Source organism: Augochlora pura, chromosome 5 (assembly GCF_028453695.1).
Source record: "Augochlora pura isolate Apur16 chromosome 5, APUR_v2.2.1, whole genome shotgun sequence".
In the NCBI taxonomy this organism is placed as follows: domain Eukaryota; kingdom Metazoa; phylum Arthropoda; class Insecta; order Hymenoptera; family Halictidae; genus Augochlora; species Augochlora pura.
In genome coordinates, this window is record NC_135776.1 from 19,257,137 (window position 1) to 19,276,229 (window position 19,093).

General features: G+C 41.2%; 1 protein-coding gene across 4 annotated transcripts in view; it reads left to right on the forward strand.

The window, feature by feature from the left end:
* Lis-1 (LisH and WD40 domain-containing Lis-1) overlaps positions 1-14,121 on the forward strand; it is a 28,832-nt gene extending 14,711 nt beyond the window's left edge. For all 4 annotated transcript variants that reach the window (XM_078181047.1, XM_078181044.1, XM_078181045.1 and 1 more), the window contains exons 3-7: positions 7,290-7,443; positions 7,518-7,724; positions 8,305-8,715; positions 9,158-9,506; positions 9,943-14,121. In XM_078181047.1, the coding sequence (XP_078037173.1) occupies positions 7,290-7,443; positions 7,518-7,724; positions 8,305-8,715; positions 9,158-9,506; positions 9,943-10,016 (1,195 nt within the window). In that variant the 3' untranslated portion in view covers positions 10,017-14,121. The remainder of the gene's footprint in view (positions 1-7,289; positions 7,444-7,517; positions 7,725-8,304; positions 8,716-9,157; positions 9,507-9,942) is intronic.
* Positions 14,122-19,093: the final 4,972 nt, after the last annotated feature.

Consider the following 19,093-nt stretch of genomic DNA (forward strand, 5'->3'; position numbering starts at 1 on the left):
TGGTGTTGCCACCCTTCAGTGATTTTCAATTCCGTGAATATAGCTATTGCCTCGCGTATTAGGCTGTAGACACCATCTGGTAATTGACGAACTCCTCTTTGTCGCTTGAAATTCGTGCTCACCGACTAGAAAGCTATCCAGGATGAAAAATTCGCCTCGCTCGGAGTTATTGGGGGTTTGACGTGCGGGACCAGCAAGGGTGCATACCCGACATCGAATACAGCGCGCGGAAGTTTGGATGATTGCCGACACCTGGACGCGTCATTGCACGCGCAAAACAGCGCATTTAGAGGGAAAGGGATCGGTCGTGCGGGGGCAGACGGAATTCTAGGAAGGGTTTCGTTGATCATTACAGGTGGCCTCTTCCACTATTCGCCGTTCTCTCAACAGGCTTTCGGGGTCTTCGTCTTGCGAAGGCGTAACCCGAGCCGCGCCGTTAAAACGTTCATTGATCCAGTAGTAATCGGTGGCTTAGCCGGACTTTTTTGCTCCCTTATCTGCTCTAGCACGCGATCCGAACGTGTTCCCGGTTCCGTTCAGTTCGTTCGTGAATAGCCGGGGAATTCTCTCGGCGCATCGCGCGGTGTGTTTCTAATCTGTTTCGAAACGGCATAATGGAACTACCAACTCGCGAGCATTTTGCCCGGAGTACTTATTACCACCCCTTTCGTTTCGAGCGTGTCATTCATGGCGTCGCGGCAGGTGGTGATCACTCAGGAACCGTCGGACCACAGCTGTCTTCTGGCTGCGGATTTGCGTGCAAGGTCAATTGTTTTTGCTTCTGCAGAAATCACGTGGAAATTACGTTGCTTCTTTTGATTCATCCCGAATTCGTCTACCGTCTATATTGCTGTTCATCCAAAGGATAATTCAGTTCCATTTATTTTATTTTATTTTTCAAATTTACCTATCATTTGGTTTATGGTAACCAAACTAGGAGAACCATTTCTCCGATAAACGAAAGACTCTTTCCAGGAAAAGGCATAGAAGAGCATTTCTCATTTTTCGAACTGTACTCTATGGTGTCTCTTGGAAAATTGATCCAACTTCAACATCAATTTTCTCTGATTTCTTAGAACAGTTTTAAGACCAAAGTGCTCGCATCCGCTTTATTCATGACGAAGATATCTTGCAGTAAAAGTAAAATGAAAATACTATTTTCTTCGATGAGTGTGCACGTTTTATTGCATCTCGTTACATACAACGGAGCCGCACAGTTCAACGCGAACATCAATATTCTTTTCCTTTCGAGAAAGTCTTGAGAGCAAAAGATGTTCTAACCACTTTAAGAGAATTCGTTCTGGAAGAGATTATACGTTGCTAATTGTCTAGCAGCTCGATTAACTCTTTATAGAGTAACCAGAAATATCAATCTGTAGATATAAATGAAGAAGAACTCCGTAATTGAAAAAGCAACGATGAATGTACTCTGATGTGTAGATAGGGTATCTTTATGCAAAATATAAATCGTGCGCATCGGTAAGAAACGAGAAACATTTGTCCTTGTCACGAATAATTGTAATGGGTTATATAAGTAATGTAATCGAAGGATTCACGCGGTGTTACGCATGATCATATTTGTTACGAATGGATACTTTCGTAACGTTTTGATGGAACGTGTAATTACATTAAGAAGCACGATACATATATGCGACTTGAAAATTACACCGGTCCATCAGATCTATTTGCAATAAGGCCAACGTTGCCCCGTGCAGAAGTTGAGAAAATGCCGTAGCAAAAATTGCTTCGGGAAGATTTGAATAGACCTATTCAGAGTGCCGTGCAAACAGTGAAATCTCTTTGGACTTGAGAATTTTTCTCACGATGAATGCACACCGGCGGCGTACGCGGGCACGAATGGTCCAGGGAATCGACGACCCGTCTCGCCGGAAATAATTGAAACGGTATTTCCAATGGGCTCTTGAACCTGAACCACCAGCTAACGTGTTCGGCAGAGGGTTCGTACGTGTTTTAATGAGGTAATAAAGTGGAGATGGGTAAGCGCGGAGGAGATCGTTAAGGACGGCCACGAGGAGAGATGGCCAGGAAAGTGTGTTCGACCGACTTGACTCGACGCCGAGGCGGGACGGAGGAGTGCAGCAGCAGCAGCAGCAGCAGGCTTGTAGAGGAAAGTTTGGCGCGGATAGACCGCGGCTGCAACCGGAGAGACCTACCACCAATCGATACAGCTCCTCCCTTTTCGTTGGCTTGCGTTTCTCCCATTCTGTTTCGTCAACCGCCTAAGAAAATGGTAAACGACGGGGGTGGTTGATTTCACCGTGAAAGTGGCCATCGACGCGGTAAACTCCGGATTAATACCGAATCGCTATATAAAAAGATCTCAAATATTTAAACGCGACGAGCTAAAATTATCGGAGGTATTGACTCCGGGTTCAGGGCGAGCATTGCTCTGTTATCACCTGTTCGAAATATTTCCAGACGCTTTGGCCATTGAGAGTCATACCATCAAGTTGACTATCACCTTTATACACTTTCTTCCTAATGCTTTTTCGTTGCAGTAGTTTTACTGCAAATTGAGCGGATACATAGCGTGCGGAAATCATGCATTAAATTAGTTGAATCTTTTTTTTCTGCGAGATAGGAGTGAGTTCGATGGTTTTACCGCAAGTTGCTTTTTAGGCAATTAATTCTTTTATTGCATAAAATAGGAGTTAGGTTATCAGCTAGTTCGGTGTTAGAAACGACTGCATTATGTTAAGGATTATAGCGATATCTTTACTAATCACTGCAGATTGATAAGGCATGTGCATATTACTAAGATATTTATTTCATTTTCGTCGCAGTCGACTTACGTTACTTAACACACAGTTTCAATCGCTATTTAATTTATTATATTGTCCATGGTTATGTAATGCACAATAAATCTGTGAATATTAACACAAACTATGCATTTTCTCTAGAATTGATTTAGTGTAACAATCTTTTGTCTTACCTTAATTTTTACAAAGCAGTCCGTAAAATTGGAAGTTTTATAGCGTTATTATTTGATTAACCAAAGTATGCATCGAATCCGATTCAGTCGTCTCGAACAGAAGAAATATTATCACCGCTATTAATGATACTAATCTCCCATATAAGTACGTCTGTGTATATGCACATACACGTGTATGCTTTGCATCGAATTTCGCAATCTTAGAGACAAGCTATAGAGCGACAGTGTTATTAATCGTGTCGAATGACCGTATGAGTAATGCATTAAATCTGGATTAACTCTATAATATAGCAATCCGGGCTCTTTCGAGAGCTTTGTCGCGTACTGATTTTCTCTAATAACCGAAGAGGATGAACGGAGAACTTTGGTAAGAATATTTCGTAATTCGATGCAACGTGAAACCGTTGCAGTATTGCAGAATTAATCGTTTCGAAGAACGGACACTGTTAGCTGTGTTCCCGTTAAATTACAAACTTGACGCGTTTATAATAAAAACGAATGAACGTAGTACGAGATAATTACACGTTTAACGCGTAACTGGTGTTCTCGGGTCAAAGGTCATCCTTAAGATATGAACTTTAGTTTTTTTTTTTTAATTTGAAGCACTGGCGTGGCAGATGAAAGAGACGTTTTATGCTTTAGAAGAATGTACCTAATTATCGGATAGTCATTCACCGTAGCTGATAGAATTATAATATAATTATATCGTATAATTTGTTATAAAGTTTTTAGTCTGATAAACTCATGGAAACAAGGAACCTTGAGTCAAGTTACTTTAATCATAGGTTTAAAAACTGATTTAACTCGTTCTTTCTTATTTCTGCTATTCCAGGGTCGGCTTAAACATTCTCGAAGAGCTTACGCGTAAGCTTCTCCAACTTGCAGTATAAAATACATGAAATGCGGTGAACGCTGATCTTTCTGCTATTTTAGATAGCGGCTATTTTGACATTGACGTATAAAATCCGCAGTGGAAACATAACCGTCTTTAACCCTGGCGCGGCCTAGTGAATGAAATTTCGTGCCGTTACCATTCACAGCCTCTTCGGACGCAAGAACCGTTTCGCCGGGTCAAAAGTAAAATATTTGCATAAGATTTCACGATGTTGCCCGGAGGCAATAGTGGCCCGGACACACACACCGGTCGTCGATCATTTTGTTTTCACCTGGCCTGCCGTACCGATCTGTCCGATAATTATTCAGCCGACATTCTTAATCTGCCGGTGAAAGTCGGAACCCATCGGGCAACCAATTAATGACGGAAACGCGATCGATACTCGGAAGCCGGGGGGCTCTCTCGATCCCGTAAAGTAAATTCCCCGCGCATCTGGCCGGGGCACCGGAGCAGCGCGCCTCGCGATCGCGATCGCGATCGTCTTCCAATGGAGGGACGATCCCGATCCCTTTCCACTCTCTTTCGCCTTGCCCGCTCTTTTTTTTTCCTATTTACCTTAACACACCCGTCAACGGGTATCGCGTGTACGAGATATAAGGTTTCCCATCGCTGGAACGTGTGCGAGAGAAACATACCGTGAGTTTCGCATGGGACGTTTCGCGTCCCCTTACTCTCGTATACACGGTGTACCGGAAATCATAACATTTAAACAGATTCCTGACGGAAAACCGTACGGGACTTTTCCCGATCGTATCTTCCTATATGATGTTCTATTATCAGAATGAAACAGCGTTCAAGATTTTCCCAGCGCGCCATTATTCTTCCACGTGTTACAAACTTTCGTGTGGAATATTTCAACGGATAACGTTTTTGGATTAATAGAAGAGTCAGGTGGGAGATACGGTTGCGAGGAGGAGATTGAAGAAGAAATGCTGCCAGCGGAGGGAAGAGTAAGGCTACGTGAAGAGCCACCTCGATGGGAATTTGAATTATTAAAACGTGAGAAAGAACTACAGGAAAGGGAGTCGAGGCTGGCATACAGAGAGATGTTTTTAACACTACGGTCTGAGACAAGCAATTCCGCTGCTCGAGGCTTCAACGGGAACCCCTGTCTGCAAACTTGGCACAGCCTCCGGAAAATGCGTTTATGGTGCCGGTTTATTTCTCCTTATGGCACTTGGTATCTGTGTTAATCGATTCCTACTCACCAGTATGTTTAATTAAATCTATATACCGCTCGAACATGGTACCTCGCCGAATGAACACTTACTCCGAGGGTTAAACGGTTTGCGGTTAACAGTTTATACGGTCTTCAATACCCGGTTAAAGGTGGAAGGGGTCGCCTGTCAAATAAAACTGTTCGCTGTTCCGGATAATACCGTGGCGTATGCCGTGACGTGTTGAGCCCTGATTTTATGTTGCGCCCCACGTGGCCAACAAATTTCGTGAAAGAGAAATTCCGCTGGTGAGCACGCATTGGAAACGGGTTTCGAGAAAGAAATTTTACGGATAAATTGTATGGGATTTCGTTTATCGACAATGTATTAATTAATTCAGAATTTTCAGACGGTTGTGAATGAAATTGAAAATCTAATAAAATTCGAAACAATAACTAGAATTTAGAAATTAAATTATACAATTTTAGATGTTAGGTAATTGCATGCTTCAAATTATTAAAAAAAAGGATGCATCGAAGTGTAATTAACCCTTCAGCAGAGGAGATTCGTTTCTGGGAAGGGTTCTTAATATCGTTACCAGATTCTAAGAGATAAAGAACGAACGAGCGAATAATAATAGTTATCACAGCGTGATAACAGGACGAAGATGATTGCAACTGTAAAGTTCCTGCCTTCTTCGGTAATCCTAGTTGATATGAAAAATAACATATCGACATCCTCGAATGCTTTTTCCCGCAAGATCCACGGTCTCAACGATCGCCGTAGGCTTCGTTAGGAAATTTCGAAGTCCGATAAACAATGCGCAAAACGCGCGACCCGTGCGAACCATCAAATTATCTCGAGACAAAGGCGAGATGTCTTAACGTTTCATGAATGGAATTGTACACATCATTAAAGTAACATGACCTCGCGGGCAGTTCAAGAAAGAAAGAAAGAAAGAGGGTTTCTTTCTCACCTTTCTAAAGCGGCCACATATTTTCACGGAAAAATGAAAGAGAAAAAAAGGAAAAGAACACGTTCGTTTCACGCATTCGTAGAGAACGAATGACACGAATGAATGTTTAGGGCCCCGGTTGCAGGTGTTGCCGGAGAATGTTTCGGCACAGTTTCTTCGAGATGTAGGTGCGAGGAAAGATGGCCGAACGGTTTACTCTTAGCCAGTGCGTTCACGTACTTGCGGCGGATGAATGGTTAGGAATTGTACGGTTTCTAAAAACCGTGGCGCGTGTGTCAATTGTTGGCGACGCGGCGAAAACTGAAGAAACTACAGACCATTATCATTACCTTCTGCGATCCTTTGTGCCTATTTAAAATCTCCTATAAATACTGCAGATACCTTCGCAGACTTTCGAAAGGTAAAATACGATAATACAGCAGATTTTATTTGATTATAATATCTTGCTTCATTTGTAAATCATAGAAAAATATTGGAAAAAATCTTATGGTAAAGTATGTTTAATATATTTCTTTAAATTACATCGATAACTAATTAGAATCATTTCGATGCTATTTCATCCGAAGAGAAACAAGAGATTTAATCGTGCTTTGAATATTTTCTCGAGGCATCAAGTTTTCCCTCTCGTATCTGGTTTCCTCGGACGACATTCCGAAGGGGTGGCAAAACGGAAGAGACCCCCGCGATTAGATCGAGGATCGTGTTTGCCGGCTTGCTCGTTTTGTTTACCGGTTTCAAGTGATAATTCCCCCTTACGTACTATCACGCGGATACAGGTGAACAGAGACGAACGACCGACTTCAGGCCTTTCACCCCGGCATAATTCTGCCCGACTTTCAATCTCTTTCCCACGTACTCAACCTGTGTGCCCTCTATTGTACCTGCCTACGTTGTCGGACGGTTCTCCGGTGAAATGTCATTATCGAGAAGCATATGTTATTTCGCTAGAATTCCGACTAGCTGGTACGTGCCTGGGTGGAGGAGCCATTGTATCAATGGAACGAATCGAAACGAGCGAAAGAGTAATCTGAAACTTATCGCCGACGAATTAGTATTACCCTTTAATAACATGTTGAGGATCGTGAAACTCGTGTTAGGCGAGTAATACTTTCTCTATAGATATCCTAAGATATTCTGTGTTCAAGTTTAATGTGACATCGGAATTGCAAAATATATACTGTTATACGAGCGTGTTTGCCTTTTTCTTTTCCTTTTTTAGAGATTACCGAGCTTTTTCTCAACTACTCGATCGTGTTGTAGGAATACCGTGTTTTACGAGGGTTCGTTGTAATTGATATGATCTTGCAGAAATAAGGCGATCGCAGATTATCTCAGCACCAATGGCTACCAGGATGCCCTCGAGGCGTTCAAGAAAGAAGCTGATATGCCTGGCGAGGTGGAAAGAAAATACGGCGGACTTCTCGAGAAGAAATGGACCTCGGTGATACGTTTGCAGAAAAAGGTGAGCACAGGTTCTCGCGACAACGTTATCGCGCGGAACAGAGTGGAAGGTTCGATTGATTATTAAACTCGTAGGTAATGGAACTGGAATCTAAGCTGTCCGAAGCGGAGAAAGAGTTCATCGAGGGAGCACCGACACGGAGCAAACGATCGCCGTCCGAATGGATACCGAGGCCACCAGAAAAATTTAGTCTCACTGGACACAGGGCTCCCATCAACAGAGTTATTTTTCATCCGGTTTTTAGTCTTATAGTGTCTGCCAGCGAGGACGCCACCATCAAGGTAAAAGGTGGAAAATGTTGAAACACATACTGTGTTGTCGCGATAGTAAAACCGATAAACATTTATGCAAACTCGTATCTTTCTGCGAACACATTCTTCAGATCAAATTAAAAGAAATAAAATAGTCGATGCAAAGTAGATTCTTCAGGGAGTGCACAAATACTTTCACAAAATGAAAGCGTTCCGTAAAGATCAATAAACTCCGGTTTCAAAATTACATAGAATTGCTGACACATCAATAAGTTTATTATTTTAAGAAGGAATTATTCTGTACCAAGCTGTGAAAGTACTGAGAACAGTCTTCGCTTAACGGCTAGAGTAGAATGATGTGTCTCTGTTGGTAACATCGGCACTGGTTAGGAGTAACAAGGGCTAAAATTAATTGAGCACATAAATCTTGATTTCGCGGATAAGTGGAGTTAATGGAAAGTAGAAAATGATGTTACCAAACAAGTCCCAGAAGAGATCTTTCACGCGGTGGCAGCCCGGTTGCTTTCAACTTTTCCCATTTGTCAACAGTGCCTGAACCTCTCGTTATCGAAGCTGTTCGCAAACTAACTTGTTCGCATCTTCTTCTCAGGTGTGGGACTTCGAAAGCGGCGAATTTGAGAGAACATTAAAGGGCCACACCGACAGCGTGCAGGACGTGTCATTCGACGTCTCCGGGAAACTGTTAGTCTCATGCAGTGCGGACATGTCTATTAAGTTGTGGGACTTTCACCAGTCATTCGCCTGCGTGAAAACCATGCACGGGCATGATCACAGTGTCAGCTCGGTCGCATTTGTGCCACAGGGCGATTTCGTAGTGAGCGCCTCTAGGGATAAGACCATCAAAATTTGGGAAGTCGCGACGGGTTATTGTGTTAAGACGTTGACGGGACACAGAGAATGGGTACGGATGGCCAGAGTCAGTCCCTGCGGCGAATTGATTGCCAGCTGCTCGAATGACCAAACCGTGCGAGTCTGGCACGTGGCGACGAAGGAAACGAAGGTACATCATTGTTTTATCAGAACATTATCAGAACGACGTGTGGGAGGGGATGCGGTACCGTTGAGAGCAGTGGAAGCTGTTGGATCGTTACTGTTATTGGTTGTTGTCTCGCTGCTGCTTCCGGGTGGGAATAGAGCCGCGACGCTACAGAGGAAAACAGTGAAAGCTCTATGGCTGCAGTGTTTGCAAATCATGCAAACTAAATATTAATCTGTGTACATTATTCTATTCCATAAAACCGTGTACTTTGTTATATTTCTTTCATTCATGTTTATCACGATTACGTGAAAATCCGCCGTCCGCTTATGAATGAATCACTACTAGTAGAATACGAGTGGTTGGTGCTATGTTCATAAAGTGCTTGTCGAAATCGATGCAATTGGTTTCGAAGATAAGCTGTTAAAAGGGATTGAATGGTTTATGATGTAAATGGGATTTCCAGGTTGAACTCAGAGACCATGACCACGTGGTAGAGTGTATCGCATGGGCACCGGACAGTGCAAGAGCATCGATTAATGCTGCAGCAGGTGCTGACAACAAAGGTGCCCACGAAGGACCTTTCCTTGCATCTGGTTCGCGGGACAAAGTAATCCGTGTTTGGGACGTCGGCGCCGGCGTCTGCCTGTTCGCCCTTCTCGGACACGATAACTGGGTGCGCGGTATTGTTTTCCATCCCGGCGGCAAGTTTATCGTCAGCGCTTCTGACGATAAAACACTGCGAGTCTGGGACACACGCAACAAACGAGCTATGAAAACCCTCGAGGCGCATGTACATTTCTGCACCTCCGTTGGTAAGTAGAATAATACATACCCTACTTTGCTTAATCCATTCAATTATTTATTACTTTTATTCCGTGAAATTTTTGGCGTTTCTGTTTCTCGTTCATCCGATATCTTCAAGTCAGATTTCTACAATATTTAATGAAATAAAATTGAAACATTTGTAATTGAAATTCTATCGATATGTATATTAAATAGTAACTTTGTGGTAGACTAAAAGTTTGGAGTTTGAACAAGTTCGAATATGAATTTATTGTTCGACATGTTTGAACATTTAAAATTTGTAGAGATTGGAATGGGGAATAATCAAATATTTACATTGTTCGATAAAGTCTAGAACTGTAGTATTATTTTTTTACGTTGCACTACTGCGAGTTATTAGAACAATGCAACGCGAAGAGAAATGGCCGAATTTAAGTAGAGCAATTTGTACATTGTATATTCTAGATTTTCACAAAAGCCATCCTTACGTGGTCACCGGTAGCGTTGACCAAACGGTGAAGATCTGGGAGTGCCGCTAGTCACCAAACCATGTCAGAGTTTCGTTGAACCTTCGTCGAGTAAGACAGAGATTATGGAAGGAAGGCGAACGATGCGCACCGAATTCGATGCAGATAATAACAACAGCTACAAAACGAGAACAAGTAAAACGGCCGAAAGAGTAAGATGCTGCAAATTTTGAGGATTAAACAGAAAAAAAAACAAGTTATCGTACATACTACTATTATTAATATTAATATTATTATATACACATAAACACGTACGATTAAGAGCTCTTTAATTAATTTATAATAAAGTATACTTAGTAATTATTAATATTATATGTACGTTTTACGGTAACGATCTGCACGATTCGAGGAGAGTCGGTTGATGATAAATATAATTAGCTTTCCGAACGCGGGGAGGACATATTTGCCATGACGATACTATTCTCTGTGGGCCGAGGAGGAAGATCCTCGTCGTTTAGTGCGAAACCAAGGACAGAGAACGTCTGTCTACGAAGCCGCCGATCGTTTGCAGTTAATCGTTACACGCAGCGAAGCATCTTTTTCTGGTTTGTTCGTACGCGTCGTCCTCCTTCATCCTCCTTCGACTATACATCATTACTCGGTCTCGTTTGCTGCGCTGATCTCTCCTCGAGCGTTCTTGACGATGTGAAGTCGGAAAAAGGCGACCGTCGATCAATATGTACATCGACGTAGAAGAGATACACACAGATACACATAATTTACAGAAAGAGAGAATGGGAGAGAGAGAAAGAGAGAGAGAGAAAGAGAGAGCGAGAAAGAGAGAGAGAGAGAGAGAGAGAAACTGGAAACAAACAAAACTGTGCGGCGTCATTACTTACCATGTAACTGAACGTCGACTAATTTAACCGACGCTGATCGAGTAACACCGGCTCCCAGAAGCTGAGTCAAAGGAATATGTAAATACTCGAGAACAAGTGTGGAAAACGCGGACGATTAGTAGCGCGAGCATAATAGTGTCCGTGTAAAACGTTCGACTTTCCATTGCTGCGTCCCTTATGTGAGCGTAACACAGTGTTTATTCCAGTAGTGCTTGGCTTCTTTTGTTCCTCCAGTCTCTTAGGATGCACACTCTTGTCTCGAAGAAATACTGTTCGATCACATCTAACATTGGCAATTCCGAAATCTAAATAAAATTTATGTATACCTTTAAACCGACGACCAAGGTGTGCTATGGACATTGCGAGGGTAACAAGCGACGAGCACTACGGGAGTAAATACTGCATTTGATATTGATAGAATTATTCGAGAATTGTTCCTCCATGATCGAGGACAGATTTGACGAGATCAATTGTACGTGTACGGTTATAAAGTGTTCGCAAATGAGGGAAGCATCATTTTGAGTAGACATGATCAGTTCAATAAATGTCTCTATATATAATTGCTCTTCGAATCAAGTAACTTATAATTTTTATCTTTATACATTGCTGATAAATAATTCGCGACTTCATCAACCTTCTTCGAGATAATCTTGCAAGCAAATAATTCAATAATGTTCACATGAAAATATCCAGTTCTTTGAAAGAAATATTTTTACTATTTCAACAAATTTGCAAGATGTCTAGTAGCTGAAAAATAAAGCCCACAAGAACAAGGGTACCAGAAAGATGCATTTAAAAATATTACGGAATAATTTTGCTCAGAGTTCGTAACGAAGATCTTTTCGTTTGAGGACACCTTATAGAGTATACGAGAATGGTACTGCCAACGAGAATGACAAAAAGTGATGTAAGAGAGATGAAGGAAGAGAGAGAGAGAGAGAGAGAGAGAGTGGACAGTGTATGGCGTCCAGACAACGTGCATTATTAATAAACAGGAAACACGCTAGAAAGTGGGCAGGGGCGGTGGTGAATACGCGTAAGTGCATATTTCAGGAGCGTGTAGTCCGTTGCGTGGGTCCGCGACACGAGAGGTACTAGTTTTCTAGTTAACCCTAAACTACTATTAGCCGGTAGACGAAACGTAGACGAAAACGAGATGGGGAATAGAGCTCAAGGCCACGAGTGGAACGATCGATCGGGGTACACACACGATACAACTTCGCGTATTTGACGGCCACTCGTCAAGACCTCATGTAAAACAATGCTTGACAAACTATTCGACCAGTCGCCGAACTGGTTCCTTTTTTCCTAATCGGATCCCGTCGTTTAGGCGAACCAAAAGCCCAACCACCCCTTCTTCTTCTTCTTCTTCATTTCCATAAGCATCCCTCAATCCTCCAAGTGAGCCAGACCATTTTGACTCGATGTGGTACTAAACTATTTTGATGAACAATAAAAACGAAGTTCGTAATTCAGCCGTGTGACATCGTTCTGCTGTACTACCTGTGTGTTTCGTCGTCGTTCGTGCATCGTTGTTTGCCACTTTTCGATCCATTGATAATAAAACCTTGTAGCAATCACGATAAACTGGAGCCTTTTCTTTTAAGGACAACCTGATTGCGCGGGACTGTCGTTACATTTTTCTAGACTGGTGTTATTCTTTCTGTTTTCGGGGGGAGGAGGGATTTTATGTCCCAGGACATAGTTCGTCAATGCGACCGGGCGAGGGTGGGGAAACTTTGTCGATATTCGGGATAGTCAGAGAACGTTGAAAATATACTCGAAATATTTTATCAATCAAACGGTTTTTAAATCAATACTCAACACTTCACCTACCGAAAGTTTATAAACTATTTAACACTTGATGTACCACCATCGGTCGAACCACCGGTCTCAGATTCTTTATCTCAAAGCTTTGTCCTATATCGAAATAATTTGTAAATTACTATATAATTATCGATTGATTAATTTTGCAAGCATGGCTGGGAAGTGTGTGCGCAATATATTAGTGAATTTTCTTAATGTAGACGTTGAGGATACTTAGGAATCAGAAAAAATTTAATCTATATTAGATGTTTTTGATAAATTGCAATTGAAAGTAAGTTGTAAGAAGACAACCATCGGTAGGTAAAGTGTTAAAAACATGCACGTTTAACTGTTTCTGGAATTCTTTGATAACGAGAGAGAGAGAAAGAGAAAGAGAGAGAGAGAGAGAGAGAGAGAGAGAGAGAGGAGGAGCGGAAGGATTGAAAAACTATGTCCTAGGGTGTAGTCTCTGGTTTTATTTGTTCCTTTCTGTTCTAATAGAATGGTAGCACTTTTGTACAAAATAAATGATGATTCTTTGGAATCGGAGCGTGGCAGGATCACACGCATACGAGTCGGGACTCATTTAGGTACCACAGTCTCTTCGACGCGGACTCTATTCGTGCGATGGGCGTCGATTGGCGTCCTAGCGTTTACGGCATCATGATATATTGGATCGTTTGAGTGCAGGTTGGCGCGATCGCGCTTCTCTTATTCAGTGCTTTCGAATCCCATAAGTCCGCAGAGTCAAGTCAACTCCACTTTTAAAATTATTTTCTATATTAAATTGTAATTTGTCATAAGCTACGTTAGCGCACTGAACAATTCATTGGAGAAGAGTTATCGCTCCTCCTGTCGTTTCGCGCTCGGCATTCTTCGATGGGACTTTTCCAAACGTCTATATACGCCCAATGACACTCAAACGGATAAGATATGTACACGTGACCTCGAGACATCTGCACCAGAATTGTGCTAATAAATATGTGAATGCGTTCGATTTGAGTCACGACTCCATAGTACATGCATGACAGTATTTTACATTTATAATAGAAAGAAAAAAAGAGCTAACACTTAACACGAAACAAACGTATATATATATATATATTTATAGTGTATAATATATGTATATTATACACACCACATGCGCGCGCGTACACACGGAAACATATACACATATATACACACACACATATATCTATATATATATACACTGTATATTAATGTACGAAAGTTAATATACCAATACATATTATACATACATACATGATACACACGTACATAGAGAGAGAGAGACGCGCATACGTACATACATACATGCATAAACACTTTACAGGTACACCATATAAATATACAAATATATTATTGTAATTAAGCAGAATCGAACGAAACCTGTGCTGAAATACAGTCCGAATGTTCGATGTTTATACGTAGGATGACGTAATAAAAGTAATGTCGTAGTTGCTTTTCGTAAATCCCGTCGCAGTTGCTTTTAGCCAAATCTCGCTTTATCTACACCCCCCTTCTCACACCCCCCCCGCCCTGACGAGACAAGCTAATGAGATAAGTGGAGAGTATTAATAAAGTGTTGTCACCGTTTGTGATAAATACGTATACATCGACAAGCATTCATTGAAATCCTTGCGCGGTAGGCCACTTAGCTGGCTAGTTTAGATAGATCTTTTTGTTTTTCACGTCTTGATTCAGTATCTTATTTTTCTATAGATAGATTTTTTTCTTTTTTGGCTATTAGTGAATCTCGCATTCTTAATTCCTTCTCCTCAAATTATAGGACGAGATCTTTGCTTTTGTTTTATGTTAGGATATAGATTATCCAGCGAACTGTATCCACGTATTCTCAGGAGTAACGTAAGTATACATTATTCTTTGCAATTGTGCGGCAATTAAAAAACAGATATCACATTTTAAGGAAGTAGGGTAGTTACGTAAATTTGTAGGTGGTGTACAGAATACCCGGGCCTCGTTAACGAGCTTCAATTTTTTAATTATTTGAACATATATATATTTTACTACATATACGTTTATTCCCTTCAAATAAAATTTAGCACGCGTAGTATAAATGAAATATACTGGATATTCGCTTTCTGCTAACATGCCCAGTTTTCGTGAACTATCGATACTGTTGAGCACGACACGAAATGGTAAAATGCTTTGGTGGGATCCTAAATTTGTCGCTGTGGTTTTTAGTTCGCTTTACTTTAAAACCTCGTCTGTACTTGTATTTTTTAAAAGTTTCGGACATTTTTCGCAAAAATTCCTGTAGTTGCAAACAGTCAAAGGATAAAAATTTGTCGACGTCGGATTTTTCATTGATTCGTACTCCTTAAAAATTTACGACATTTTTCGAGACATTTCCGAAAATTCCAAATAATACAAGTTAATAAAATCTTTAATATCTCATCTATGGTAATGTAGGAAAATACATCGAGTGTTCTGTTCCTATACTCTGTCTCTGATAAAATCGGGTTTCCCGTATCGCTTAGCTAAGAGTTTCAGTATTTTAACGTAGGTGACGCGACCAGTCTGGAAAGCTCATTTATCTGTCGATACTAACAGACCACCAGTGCGCATAATTCTCGCGAGTATTTCAATTATATTTGACAATGATTATAAATAGCGCTCGTTACGAAATCATAATTAACGTAATAATTATTCGTAATCTATGTCATACTGAAATCTATTGCACATTATAGAGCAGCCTTTTATCATACATTCTACTGTATAACATATTTCGTGTCTCGCATAGAAAATATAAAAATTGTATAAAAATATTTAATAATCGTCATCGCAGGTTAGCGCATCTAATTTTTAACTAAATTGATTTTAGTAACCGTTGAATTCGAAGGACTGCTGCTGCGCCTGTCCATGACTTGGCGTTACAACTACCCCTTAAGATTCGACCTCCCGTCTCCATTACCGATTAAAACGACATACAGAAACAACAGCGAAGTCGTACGTTGTATTTCCGACCTGTCTTACCTCTCTGATCACATTCATAAGTTTTGGTCGAAATCTTATATAATATAATACGCAGTTGTTGGCACGGGATGCAAGTTCATCGCGAACACATTGTAGGTATAATGAATAGAAGAATTTGAATGCACGCGCAGCTCGGCCGCCAGAGAAAATCTCATATCACCGAACACGAGTTAAACTGTTTCGCTATTAAATCGGAAATGCCTTAAACGGAAACGTCTGAATATGCCTTGGAACCGCTATGCAACGTGTATTTTTCCACGTCAATGGACAAGAGAAAGGTGGTTCCTTTTAAATACGCACGGATTACCTGAAATATATATTTAAGAGATTCCAAACACTGAAAGGACTAAACCTGTTCGATTATTCCTCCCATCAAGGTCGCCAGCCGTTCTTTAAATCCTTAAACATGTTGACTTATCGGAGTCCGCGTTCCCAAAGTGTCTCGGCACAAGTCAGTCGAATTCAAACAATAAAAACGAACGTTGGGTATGCGAAAATATGCGTCAGCGATCTGCTCATCGACGGATTTCGTAACTCCTAACAAAAAGTATGTCTCCCCGAGCGTGCATCCGCGGCTGAAATACTTTGTTAAAGTCGGACAACGGACGTGGCGGTAAAAGCGTTATAAATCATTATCGAAAGAGCTGACTCGATTAACATCGATCAACTCGTATTGCACCTTCGTCAGCAAAGGCCGTGGGTGGATAAAACGGACTGTTGTCCTTCCAATGGAGCACATAATTGGCGGAACGTAATAAAAATTGAAAATATTCTTTTCCTGTATCATTGCAGATACTTGGAAAAAAATAAGGACATATGTAATAATCTCGTATAGTCTAAGTCAGAGTCGATCTTCCAGTTTGATAATCATGTTATTGATAAAAAAAAAAAAACGGCACACCTGCCTGCACAGATCTTGCAACAATATTCATGATCGCGATGGACTTGTCTAGTGTCACATATATTTTTTATGGTTCGCAGGAAAATACATTGCTTGGTTAATCGTAGGATATCGTATACGATTATCAGAGTAATTAATTTATAATGATCGCGACCAACGCCACGATTCTATAGGTTGTCAGTCATGCTCGCGATATTCGACGTGTGAATATACATATAATCTAATAACAAGTTCTATATTTAACGCATTTAGTTATTGATACTGTGCGTTACCGGGCAGAAGGGGAGCGAAAGGAATGTAGTTCTGGTTGGCTGCCGGCAAGCCCGGTCTTGTGCACAGTGTTCGGAGCGTTTCGGCATGCAACATTGCTGCAACTAGAGCTACGCCCCCCCTCTGACTACCACCGCAGCGTCTCGCACCCCACGTTGCTTCTATTGTGTACACGGGTACACGTGTATGCGAAACGCAAGTTCAAAAACATGGTTTCCAGTCTCCTGCGGTGATGCGAGCCGGTGGAAGCAACGCGGGGGATGTGATGCTGCAATCGGGAGATGTAGCTCTGGCGAAAGGGATGCTGCGTGGCGAAGTGTTCCGAGCACTGCTGAAGCAACGCGGACTTCGGTCAATGAATTTGAAGGTAGAGTGTCATCTTACTTTATTATACTGTCGCACGGTAGGCGGGAAGTCACTAGACATTACGTCAAAGGACACATGGTTCAGTCAAATTACGTTAGCACAAGATTGCTAACTGGTTGCAGAAAATCGTCGTGCAGCGTGTTTTAAAATTTTTTGAATAAATTATTTCATCGGTATGGGCCTACTGTTTTATGGTTTCAGAACAGGTGACTTACATTAACAATTATATAAGTTTCAGATTGTTCCACGTGGACCACAGTGAACGAACACGAAGGCTGACTTTGCGATCATCCTTTGGTGGACATCCTTTAACTTGCAATAAGGACAGTGTACGCTACTGTGAACCCTGGCTACATTTATTCATTCAGCATTATTAATTTTTCATCTCACCTCTTAAGCTTATTTTTATCTCTTTACATTGTTGGATTTACATATAATCACTTAATTACTTAGATAATGATTAGTAAGTAGATATTTATTTCAATAGTATAGTAAAATATAGTCCCAAAATTTCAGATGAATTGATTCAATCCATCAGCAACAATAAAGTCCCACATAGTCATCGATCTTCAACTATTTACGCGAAGCTTTTAGTCGATTGTTGTGTCACAGACTAAAAAACTATAAATTGCATCGATTTGTTAATTGCCTCGGAGCCACCTAATTTAAATTCAACTCCAGATTTCGATAAAAGTATATTGGTACAGGTGATGCGAAACACAGATCTTCAATCTTGCCAGTCCCATAGTTATCGACAATCTGTCCGTGCTTCCACAGAAGATACGAGAGATTCGAGATGCTCGGTAAAATAATGTCCTGTCCGAAAGGACATTCAATCGACCGTAGAAGATCGACTTAATGCCCGAGTGCAACAACACAGTTTGGATCGAAGTCTAATTGGATCGAAAGTATGATTATTTTCAGTGGAGTTCCAATGTCATCTGTCGCGCGATGATCGACGCGACTGTTTAATCAATCTGTTCTTCATCGCTCGAACTACGACTTTTTTACAGTTACATTAGCTCGATATCATGCAATAAGAATTTATAACGCCACTTACCAGTAGAAAATGGAAATTTATGTGCATTCTACGTCGACTCGAACAGAAAGAGTGGACTTTTATTTCGATTTTCGTGAAACTAAAGTGTTGATGATTTTGTAAATGGAATACTTAAGTCCTGTTTTCAATGAAAAAAAAATATATTTAAATATTGCACGTGACATATACGATCTTAAAAACGTTACTTATTAAAGATACATTAGAACTCCGAAAGCTTGAGTCTCGGTTATCCTAATCCGATCATTAAAATCGCATTTAAACCTTTTCCAGCCGAATTCCCTTTCATCGAAACACATCTTGGATGGACAGACGATCCATCATAGAAACAGCCAAGAACTTAGTCTAACGTCGAACACCGTGCCGAAGTAAAACTCGACTGCAGTTCGAATTTACGTTGAAAATGTAAATGTGACCGTTGTTACGAGCTACAAGCAATTAAGGACAGTGGAAATCGTCGATTTTAACGACCGTATGAGATCGTTCAGTTGCCCTATAAAGTGCCTCCGAGTAAGTTGAATATGTTGAAATGATCAGCATGCACTTTTATCTCATACTTTCGTAACCATTTGCAATGTCTATAAAAATTGTTTTTTACCATTTACAGTTAATTAAACCTTTCGCCATGGAGGAAGGATTATGCCATTCGGTTGAAGTCCCAAAACGGGAGTCCAACAACATGAGAACATGTGCAATGGATCGCGAACTGGATCGCGACGGCAAGGCGAGGGGTCGCGAACCGCGCGAGCCGCGTGCCGCGAGATCGGCGCGTGTCGAACTCGCGCGCCGGTTAAAAAGGTTCCGAAAGAACGGCGAGTCGATCGATTTATGAATCGTGGTTTTCGGCAGCTGG